Source organism: Myotis davidii, unplaced genomic scaffold (genome assembly GCF_000327345.1).
Source record: "Myotis davidii unplaced genomic scaffold, ASM32734v1 scaffold292, whole genome shotgun sequence".
NCBI lineage: Eukaryota > Metazoa > Chordata > Mammalia > Chiroptera > Vespertilionidae > Myotis > Myotis davidii.
The window spans coordinates 334,648-346,638 of NW_006285042.1; the positions used below are offsets into that span (position 1 = coordinate 334,648).

Consider the following 11,991-nt stretch of genomic DNA (forward strand, 5'->3'; position numbering starts at 1 on the left):
GCTAGAGGGATGTCTGATTGCCAGCTTAGGCCCAATACTCTGGGGAGCAGGCCTCAACCAGCAGATGGTCATATAGTGACTTATTGGAGAGCTTGGATTCACACCCAGGTAAGTATTCCAAAGTCTGTACTTTTCATTGTACCAAAATCCTGCTTTATAGTAGTGAAGAATTAGAATAATGCCAACCTTTGAGCCCTCTTACTGCCTCCTTCCACATCCCTTAGCTAAAGAGAAATCCCACCACCAAAGGAGTGGACTGGGAAGTCATCAAGAAAAATCCATTTTGCAAAAAGCCAGCAATTATCTTTAATTCTTCTGAATAGCTTCATCAAAGATGCCTATCCAGTTCTGGCCAAGGATGCCCATCTGAATTCCAAGACCACAAAGAAGATGTCTCTTTTTCTTCTTATTTGTTATAATAAAATAAGGAAATAATTATGGAGAGTATAGTGTAGAAGATGGAGCACTAGGGTCTGAGTCAGAGCACTTTGATCCTAGTCTCAACTCTTATACTGACCATCTGTCCTGTCTTAGAAGTCACCTTTGCCTCCTAAACCTGTGACATCAACTTCAAATTAGGGTATTGGATACAAAGATATTTAAAGCCCCTCTAGTTCCAAAAAGACCCTTCATATTGGGGTGTTGGATATGAAGATATTTAAAACCCCTCTAGCTCAAGAAAAGACCCTTTGGCTTTAAAGTGATTCATTAGAAAGTGAACTGAGACATTGATTAATATATTATAACTAGAGGCCCAATGCACAAAATTCGTGAACAGGGGAAGGGGGGCTCTCAGCCCAGCCTGCACCCTCTTGCAATCTGGGACCCCTCACTCCTTACCTTCTGCCTGCTCGCTCCTAACTGCCTGCCTGCTTGCTCCTTACCATTTGGCTCGCTGCTCCTTAGTGCTGCTGTGGAGGCGGGAGAGACTCCTGCCATCGCTGCTACTCTAGCCAGCCATGAGCAGGCTTCTGGCTGAGCAGCGCTCCCTCTGTGGGAACGCACTGACCACCGGGAGGTAGCTCTTCTATTAGTGTCTGCCCCCTGGTGGTCAGTGCACATCATAGTGACCAGTCATTCTGGTCAATCTGCCATCATGATCGCTGGGCTTTTATATACATAGATGCTATATTAATAACAGTTTGCATTATTAATTTTTGCATCCTTGATTTTGTTAACTTTGTGAGCTATGTAGCGAAATTATTAATACATTATTTATAGTTAAATATAGATGACATCTTTGTGGCCATTTCTATAAAAAAAATGCAGAAGAAAGTGGATTAGACCCTAATATTTGTTGAGTGCCTATGTGTACTAAGTTTGAAGTAACATTTCTGTGGAAAAATTAGATTTAATTTATAACTCTGTCAACTACCTCAGGAACATAAATGACTGAGTTCATAAAGAATCCTTATTATTCATTTTCCAATGTTTAAACCCACAGTGTGCAAGGCTGTTATAGGTTATAGAGAACTATACAGGAAATAGGGTTATAGAGAACTATACAGGAAATAGTTTCCATGCAGGAAGGGAGATGAGACATACACCTATTAGAGACAATCAATTATGTACATTAATGGAAGTAAAAGATAATCTGGGTGATTTAACAGTAGTGAATCAGTGATAGTATAGCTGATCAATTTAGATTATAGTCAGTTGAATCTTGTGATAAGTTAGACAAGGGTATAATTAGTGGACAGGGTTGTATAACCTCTGGAAGCCCCAAATCTCTGGAAAGGGTTGTGACATGTTTAAAATTGAGAATCCATTCTCTGAGGTAGAGGCTAGCAATGACTCGCACACTGTGGATAAGCTTCACTATCTATAGTAGACCTTTGCACGGGTAACTATCCTACACATTGGGAACCAATAAAATTATAGCATCTGATAAGAAACCCACCAATAAACCTAAGGAACACTTGGTAAAAGATGAAGTTGAATCTTTGGTCACATTTTATAAAGTAGTTCAAGATACTCAAAAGTGATATTAGGAAGGTAAACGCAAAGAGTAATGTAGTGGGTTTCATCCAGGCATCTCGGGAGAGTTAAAGAGGATTTAACTCTTGTCCAGGATTTGTATTACAGAGGACCTGGGTCCTCAGTAGCCTATTACATTCTGGGACTCAATTACCACAATATGGTCATTATTTTAGAATATCATGTGTCTTTTCCTGGAGAGCATATTCACTGGGTGATAGGCTTCTGATTATTAACCAGGCGTCTAGATGCAGTGATACTCAAGGGGTAGGACCCTGATCATGGTCACAAACATCCTCCTATGTGTTACAGATCTCCCACGAAGAAAAATAAATGGTCATTTTGGTTAATAAGTCAGCAGCCCTGGGATGTTTGAATCATAGGGAACTACCTCTTTGTGAATTAATTATCCAGGCCCTGCCTTGAGTGATGTTTATGTTTGTTTAAATATTTTGCTCCAGTTGGAGAAAGTTTTAGTTAAGGAAACTAACTAACCAGGGAGTCAGATTTGTAAAGAATAAAATTGTTTTAAAATAATAAGCATGGGGCTCAGGTTCCAAGGATTCTCTGCTGTACACTAAACACTCATGGATTTCATGGGGACCCTGGCGATGCAGAGTGAGTGAGCTGAGGGAAGTGGACTCATTCTGGAAGTCCAGTGGTGAACAGTCCAAGGCCCTCCAAAGCCCAGCACATTTCCTGCCATGGTGGAGGCATCTGGTGTTCAGATGGGCAGCACATACCTCTCTGGAGAACCCACTCCACAGGATTTTCTTCTCATTGATGAAGAGCCTTTCCCCTTTCTTGGCATAGACGTTGTAATATCCAACTTCCTTAAACACAATGGAGCCATCCTCTGGAGAGAGGTGCCAGTTGATGATGGAATAGTTCCCCACCAAGTCACCACATTCATCAAAAGTCACCTGTTCCCCCATATTGTTGGTAAAGTTTAGGTGACGTAGGTGCTTCAGGACCTAAAGAGGAACAGAGATGAATATTCTGAGTATAAGCCACAGGGCTGCCACATATGGTGATGTAGGTTTTTGCACAGTGCAAGGGCAGTAAACTATCTTGATCTAATAAAGTGGAAGGAACATGACTTGAGGAAGAGGCCCCTTTTTCTAATTTACGCTGGGGTACTTCATGTGTTAGCAGCAGCCCTGGTAAGCTAGGGGCTTTACGTGGGACTTAAATTGTACCTGGGGTAGGAAAGACTTTCTTGAAATTAGGGAAGGAAAGGAGAGATATCTCACCAATGGCCAAGACAAGACTTCTACAGGTGCATTACCACCCGGTGGTGCCCCAGGAGGGATGGGTTTGTAAGCTAGAGCCGTTCTTGGTGTTTTCTGAGATGGGCTTTGGGGAAGGAGTGAGGCATTAAGTGCCCTTATAATCTGCACCATCTTTCTCTGTACTACTGCTTTTGTGGAAGCGTCTCGCTACCAAAACTCAAACAGAGGGGAGTGGGAGGAAGAAATAAATGAGGCTGTGGGTGGACTCCTATTGTAACAGTTATGGCCAATCCCTTATTTTTACAGGGTCTTATGGGTCACAAAGCCCTTGTACAAAAAAAAAGTAATGATAATAATTACTAAACCTCCCTAGTTATTTTATTCCCTTTGGGGAACAATGCTAAATAATTTATTATCGAATCTAATCTTCACAACAAATAGTACTATTACCCCATTTTATTTTGGGGGAAACAGGCACAGAAAACAAAAGTATCTTTTCAGGGCCATACAGCTAGCAAGGGGTGCAAAGCCTGTGCTCTTAATGGGTATGCCCTACAGAAGCATCACTAGGCTCCTGGCTCTGCTTCCTGAGTGCCCCTGACATGGGTCAAGAGAAGGCAGTGGGAACTCAGCAGCTTGTCTTTCAAGTGGGACCTACCCAGTGCTAGAGGTCACTGAGGCACCAAGAAAGAGTAAGGCACGATCCCGTTTCTAAGTGTAGGGGTGCTCGCTTCCACTGTATCTCAAATCAAATCTAGCTATCTACAAAAAGGAAAACACACTGTGACCAAGTTCAGTTTATCCCAGGAATGCAAAGTTAGTTTAGCATTTGACTACATTAACATGCTACAAAAGAGAAACCATATGATCATCTCCATTGTTACAGAAAACATGTTTATAATCTCCAACCTCCATCCCAGATACAAACTCTCAGCCATTTAAGAATAAAAGGGAACTTCCTCAATGCTATAAAGGACATCTATGAAAAACCTACATTAGTAACATCATACTTAATTGTAAAAGACTGACTGCTATCCTAGCTGGTCAGTGGATAGAGTATCGGCCTGTGGATGGAGCATTGGCCTTCGGACTGAAGGGTCCCGGGTTTGATTCCAATCAAGCACACATGCTCAGGTTGCGGGCTCAATCCCCAGTAGTGGGTGTGCAGGAGGCAGCTAATCAATGATTCTCATCATTAATGTTTCTATCTCTCCTTTTCCCTTCCTCTCTGAAATCAATCAAAATTTATTTTAAAAAAAGACTGACTGCTTTCCCCCTAAGATCATGAACAAGACAAGAAGTCTGTTCCCACTGTGGCTGTACTGGAAGTTTTAGCCATGCTGGATCAGGCTGATTTAGGATAAAAACATAAAGATCTAAGTTACAAAAACAATAAGCAAACAAACAAAAGAACTTTCAGATAAAGTGAAAAGACATAGGCCACTTTTAAAAAAAATCTACCATTGAGGACCATAGAATTTAAGGCTTTTATGTAATTGGTTGAACTTAAACCTATATATTGAAAAGCAAATTACTGAAAACTATAGTAAAGGATAAAGGGCCAGTACAATTTCTTTCTTTGAGCTATAACTATAATCAATGTTCTGTGTTCTGACTTAAAAAGAAAAATAAGCTTCCAGATTAAGACAAAGAAACAAACAGGCAAACAGGGAAATATTAGTAGAATTTGTTTTAAAATGTGCTAGAAGATTTTACTTAATAGTGGTAGGGTAGACATATCATAAGAATTGTGGTTTTCATAGGATAAAATGTTAATTTTCTCTTTATGAAAGAAAAAGAGAAGTTTTGGATTTTTTTGGGGAAATATTTCCTTTGTGATCTTTTAAGAAAGCTACAGCTAAATATCATATTTTAGCCCTGGCCTGTTTGGCTTAGTAGGTTCGATTATGGCCAAGGGCACATGCCTGGGTTGCAGGCTCGATCTCCAGTAGGGGGCATGCAGGAGGCATATGCCCCCTATTGGGGATCAAACCCGCAACCAAGGTACATGCCCTTGACTGGAATCGAACCTGGTACCCTTTTTCAGTCCGCAAGCAGACAGTCTATCCACTGAGCCAAACTGTTAGGGCTACATGTCAAGTTTTTATTATGAGCACAAATTTAATTTTCAGTAAATGCTCAAAACATGGAATAAACTTATTATAAAACTTCCATCGAGCCGAAACTGGTTTGGCTCATTGGATAGAGCGTTGACCTGCGGACTAGGGGGCCCCAGGTTCGATTCTGGTCAAGGGCATGTACCTGGGTTGCGGGCACATCCCCAGTGGGAGATGTGTGGGAGGCAGCTGATCGATGTTTCTCTCTCATCGATGTTTCTAACTCTCTATCTCTCTCCCTTCCTCTCTGTAAAAAATCAATAAAATATATTAAAAAAAAACAACAAAAAAAACCTTCCATCGATTTGTTAAGGAAAAGGGGAGCTGGAATCACCATCCTATCTAATAATAGTCAAACATGGTAATTGACCATACCTTTGCTATGCCTCCCATTGGCTAATCAGTGCGATATGCAAATTAACCACCAACAAATATGACGGCTAATTTGCATACTGCAGGCAGGACAGGACAGCACCATCCCGCCTGCCCTGCTGCCATCCGGGCCTGCTATCTGCGACCCAGGGTGGCGGCGTCCGTGTGCAACCCAACCCGGCGCGGCCGGGCAGGGCAGCAGCGATCGGCCAGCCCGCCCAGCCTCCATCCAGGCATCCTGTGTGCGACCTGACCCAGGGTGGCCAGGTGGGGCAGCAGCAATTGGCCGGCCCGCCTGGGCGTCCCGTGTGCAACCCACCTAGGGTGTCCCATGTGAAACCCGACCTGGGGCAGCACCCCAACCCCCGGATCGGCCCTGCTGTGTGTGTGACCTGGGGCGGTGCCCCAACCCCCCGATCGGCCTTGCCGTGTGCGCGACCTGGGGAGGCGGGGCAGGCACCTAGGGATCGGGCCTGCCATCTGCCACCCCGGGAGCGGGCCTAAGCTAGCAGATGGTTATCTCCTGAGGGGTCCTAGACTGTGAGAGGGCACAAGTGGGGCTGAGGGACACCCCCCGCCCCCTCCCCCGCCCGTGCACAAATTTTTGTGCACCAGGCCTCTAGTCCTATATAATAAAAGGCTAATATGCAAATAGACTGAATGGCAGAACAACCAGTCACTATGACACACACTGACCACCAAGGGGCAGATGCTCAATGCAGGAGCCAGAAGCTGGGCTCACGACTGGCAAGTGCAGTGGGCCAAAGCTGGCAGTCAGATATCCCCTGAGGGCTCCTGGACTGCGAGAGGGCACAGGCCAGTCTGAAGGTACTCCCCACAATGAGTGCAAGAATTTCATGCACTGGGCCTCTAGTACCGCAATAATGTTTTAGTAACAGCTGAGCATTACCTGAAGAGAAAGGTAAGTACAAAAAAATAACTGTTCCATATAAGAATGATGACAGCAGTACACCATAAGATTAAGGGCTATGGGTCAGTATCTTTACTATGAAATCATCAGTTGACCTGGCTAGGCTCTCAGGAGCTAGAAAACATGTGCCCGGAGAACCAACTGGGCACATGGTTCTTTTAACAGTTACCTTGGCCTCATCAGAGAAAGAATGCCTGTGGCAGATGTTGCCTTTCTTATTATCGGCTAAATATGACTTTGGGCAAGTCATCTTGGCTTTTCTGAGTCTTACTTTCCTCACCTACAAAAGAATAATACTCAAGACTAATATTTACTTAACACTTACTATATATATATATACTGCATATATATATATATGCAGTATCCTAAGTACCTTATACATATGAACTAATGTTATCCTCATAATAAATTTATGTTTCATATCTCCATTTTTCAGGTGAAGAAATCGAGACACATTAAATGACTTCCAAAGGTCATAACTGGGATTTAAATCCAGTTAGTCTGGTTCTAGAGTCCAGACTCTTAACCATTTCACTATATACTACTACGCAGGTGTAGGAGTCAGAGTAGATAGACAGTATCTATTAAGTTGTCTATCCCTAGTAACAACAGGTTAACTAGTATAACTAGTATAAAACTGAGGTTGAGAAAATGGACATATTTTAAAAGTGGGAGGTGGAGACATGTATAATTCTATGGCAACACAAGAGGCCATAATGGGAAAAGGGTAGAAACTGAGTGACATCCAGATCTCCATGAAAGGCCTGTACTTTCCCACCCATGGGACTTTCCATTGTTTTGTATTCTTAAATCAACTTACATAGAATAAAATACACCCATTTTAAGAGTATAGTTCTGAGTTTTGGCAAATGTACATGTCTGTGTAACTGCCACTACCATCACTCCCAAAGGTACCGCGATGTCCCTTCCAAATTAATCCCACCCTCACTTGCAGCCCTAGGCCACGGCTGATCTGTTTTCTATCATTAGAGGTAGAATATCGTATAAATAGAACACACAGTTATGTATTTTTTTTTTGGTCTGAATATTTTCCACGTAACATAATGTTTTTTGTGATTCACTTTCATTGTTGGGTGTGTTTGCCTTGCAGTTTACATCTCCTCCAAGGAATAGATCCTTTCCACAAATCCTATCCAGCCTTCAAGGTCCAACTTGAATGACATCTTTTATTTTCTTCTTTACTTCAAATCCTAACCTGAATAGTGTTTCATCCTCACAGCAGGCATATAAATAAAATCATATGAGTGTTGAATTTTTCGAGTTAAAAATTTCACCATGTCCATTAATAATCAATTATTTACCCTCCCCCTCTACTCTTGGCATCACTTCCCAGCACAGAGGGACAGTGGCACAAGATGCACAAAGCACCCCATTCACATGGACTAAGAGGGAGAGTTCACACAGATAAGGATCCTATTGCTTCTTGCCCACTTCCTGTGCTAAGAGTATAGGGAAAATCCTTGACCAATTCCCTTCTCTAACCTCAGCCTTATTTTCTGGCTCCATCTTTTGCAACTTCTTTGGCTCTCACCTCAATTCACTTCCCCTCTCTCAACCCCCAACAGTACCAGCAATTCCTGGAAAGATCAGTTTTGTTTGGCTTCTGTTATTACCATGGTACTGTCATCATGCATACCTGTTTTTTTTTTGTTTGTTTTGTTTTGGTCTACTGAGTAGTTTGTGTATGGTGGAGGAAAGTAGGAAGCATGTCTTCTGTACAATCATCCTGACAGAGGAAGAAGGCAGTTCCCTACTTACATGATGCCCCATTCAAACTTGATTGTTGGGCGTGTGACCCAGGTTCTTCCAATCACAGCCTAGAATACACTGGCCAGTGCTTGATTCAGGGTTGAATAATTCTCTGCAAAGGACTCTAAGTAGTGTTGTCAGGTCAAATCAACTAGACTGCTTCTCATTCATTCCATTATTCTACACATATTCAGGTGCCAGGCATTCTGGACACAGTGCTGAATACAAACGTGGTTCCTGCCCTCATGAAGCCTAGGGTAGTATAATGGGGGAAATCACAGTGAAGAAGGAGCTGATGAGCAGTGTGAGGAGGGTCAGGGCAGGGAGTATCTCTGTGGAGGTCAGGAAGTAATTGTGTGTTGTATGCTCCTAAATTACCTGTTAGTATTACTTTTGAGGCATATGAGTTAGTTGGTTGATAAATTTTAGGGGGGAGGGGAAGAAATGGTCAACAAAAGAAAATTATAATTGACCTTACTATTTCAGTCAACTGAAGAGCTTTGGAAGCTTAAGCTGGGTGTATAAATGGCAAAAATGAGGAAGAAAGAATGGTCAGAAAGTATATGTGTGTGTGTGTGTGGGGGGGGTATGACTTGAAAAGACTTTCAGGAGAAAGTAAATTTTGAAAAAGTTAAAAGTTTGCTGTGGACAATGATAGACAACAACGATGGCTCTTTGGGTGTGGGATAGTATGTAAGCAAAAATTCTATGCCAAAAGTAATTAGTGTTTTGTGGGAAGGTGACAGAATGCTTGGCTTATAAGACAATTGAGAGAAGGTGGAATTCCAGGCTGAGATTCTTGGGTTAGATTGTATAGATTGTATGGGTGATAAGTTTCCATGTAGGTCTTAATAATGAGTGTGAATCATTGCTGGTCCATCTTCTGATAGACACATGGCCAAGATCTTAAATTCCAGAACGCCCACCCAACTGCCTGGAATCCTGAGGTTCAAAGGAGACTTACAGCACAGGACATTTTGGCCGGTGCCCACATGTTATTCCTCTTTAGAGCTCTGGCCTTATTTTCCTGTTTCCTCTCCTGGATGAATTACACCAGACTGTATGTGAGTCAGGAGGCCACATCTTTACCTGTACTAGGGTCAGCTGAGGTGTCTGTGTAGATAACACTTTATTTTGTTATTTTCCTTCTCTTTCCACCTTCTTTTCATAATAGCATCCTGATTTAATATGGGGGATCTATTCCCTGCCTTACTCTCAGTCTACGAAGTCTAGCTTAAGGGATGAATATGTGGCCCTGGACTGGTCAATCAATGTGGATTTTGGGACTTTTACAGGAGATCCTGGAAACTAAGGAGAGCCTAGCAGCAAGGATTTTATGAACCTGAAACTGTTGTTAATCCTGAGGATTAAGGAAGAGAGACATGGAGATGAAAGCATGTAGTTGTACTTCTGAGATGTTCAGTATTATGAGCTACTAATAATGTTCTTTCTTTTGTTTAAGCCCGTTGGTTTGTATTTTCTATAGCCTGCAACTAAAAGTTCATATTTTGACTATAGCCTGATTCTTGGCTTTTTTCTCATATGTCCAAGCTTTGATATTGACCATATGGGTCTTATATCCTTGCCTGGGAGAGGATTTACTGAAGAGCAGAATGTTAAAGTACCCACTGGAAGTGTTTTCCCCTTCAACCCCACCCTGGCTCTATAGGCTCTCAGAAGCTGGGTTCCTCTTTCCAGGGGATGTGCAAGGGAAGAGAGAAAAGACATTTACTCAAAGATTGTCTATTTATTTCTTCTTCTTAAAACTCCACAACTTAGAGTCATGGCTTCTGAATTCTTTTTGGTCTTTGACCTTCATTAAAGCTCCACTTTCTTTGACAGGGTTGGGGATGGGGGTGTGTGCAGTGCAAGGAAGGAAACTTTAAGGACCTCATAGAGATTAGAAACTTCAGCCAACAATGATGTCTGAGTAAGGTATTTCCCACACAAGGACAACCAAAATTGTGTGTGTCCTGACTCATTCTGCCAAGCCTCAACAGTCACTCCTTGTCTCCTGAGAATCTCTAACATGAGTGACACAGGTTGTACATTCTTTGTGTCTCAGTATCTTTTCCAAAGGGTCTATGGTAATTTGGTTCCATGTACAAAGCTACTTTAGTGTTTTTCCCCCTAATTGATTAATTAGAGACAGATTGAAATCCTACTATAATAACCACCATCTGTTTAGAGTTTAAAAATTTACAAATTAATTTCACATACATCATCTCATTTCATCTTCAAAAGAACATAGGGTGGTCCTGGCTGGTGTTGCAAAGTAGTTAGCATGTTGGCCTGAGCACCAAAATGTCTCAGGTTTGATTTATGGTCAAGGGCATGTATCTGGGTTGCAGGTTCACCATATAAAAATCAAGGTATGTTTATCTATCAATGGTCACCCAAGTTGCTTTCATATCTTGGCTATTGTAAAAAATGCTACAATGAGCTTAGAAGTGCATATATCATTTTGAATTACTGTTTTTGTTTTCTTCAAATAAAGATGTGGTGTATAATTATATATAATGGACTATTATTCAGCAATAAAAAAGACTGAAATCTTGCCATTTGCAACAACATGGATGGACAAATTAGTATGGTTTCACTTAAATGTGGAATCTAAAAAGACACACAAAACCAACCAATCGAAGAAAACACAACAGAAATGGACTCATAGAAACAGAGATCAAAGTGATGATTATCAGAGGGGAGGTGGAGTGAGGGGATGGGTAAAAAGGTGAAGGGGAATATGGTCAATAATCTTGTGGCAAGGTTACACGGGGACAGATTATTACTAGACTTAATGTGGTGATCACATTGTAAGGTATATACATGTTGAATCACTATATTGTACACTTGAAACTAATATAATATTGTATACCAACTATATTTACAAAATAAAAATCAAGATACATATGCAAGACATGAGTGCTTATGTAAGAGGTAAGTCAGGTCAGATTTATCTTCATAAGTTCTGTGAAGTGAAAAGAATATGATGTCTCTCCTACATGTAATTTAAAAATACAAAACTAGACTAAACCATAGAATGAGTGTTGGAATTCCACTGAAGTTCTGATTATTTTCTATTGTAACTATTTCAGTGCTTCTTTTGAAATATCCAATATGAAATCCTTTTAAGGTAAGCTTTATCTGTACCCTTGACTTGATTGTGTCCTATGCTTAAGTGGTCTATTGGGTGGTTTAGTGCACTATATTTTGAGTAATATAATGGCAAAGTGGTGACTATACACAGTAATGCTAGTTTTACGTCTATTAGCATATGGGATGTAATAAATACTTAAAAAAAATACTTGCTATTCACAGCAGTATCTTTAAATTAAAACATTGGAAAAACATCCTTCCCTCAGTACTAAATCTATCCCAGGATATTAAAAACCTTTTAGGTGCCATACTGTGATAGCCAGTTAGCCTGGAGGTCAAATCACCCCAGGTATTCCCGACATCAATCAAGGCTTAACTACAACAAGACTTCGAACAAATACCACTAGGGGGTGCACCAAGAAAAGATAAAAAAAATGCGGAGACAAAGAAACAGGACGGAAATGTCAGAAATGGAAGATATAGAGCTCAAAACCAC

At 41.3% G+C, this 11,991-nt stretch overlaps 1 protein-coding gene across 2 annotated transcripts in view; it reads right to left on the reverse strand.

Moving 5' to 3' along the window:
* Positions 1–11,991, reverse strand: part of CASR (calcium sensing receptor) — a 101,155-nt gene that overhangs the window by 16,897 nt on the left and 72,267 nt on the right. For both annotated transcript variants that reach the window (XM_006755330.2, XM_015558488.1), the window contains exon 5: positions 2,721–2,951. In XM_006755330.2, the coding sequence (XP_006755393.1) occupies positions 2,721–2,951 (231 nt within the window). The remainder of the gene's footprint in view (positions 1–2,720; positions 2,952–11,991) is intronic.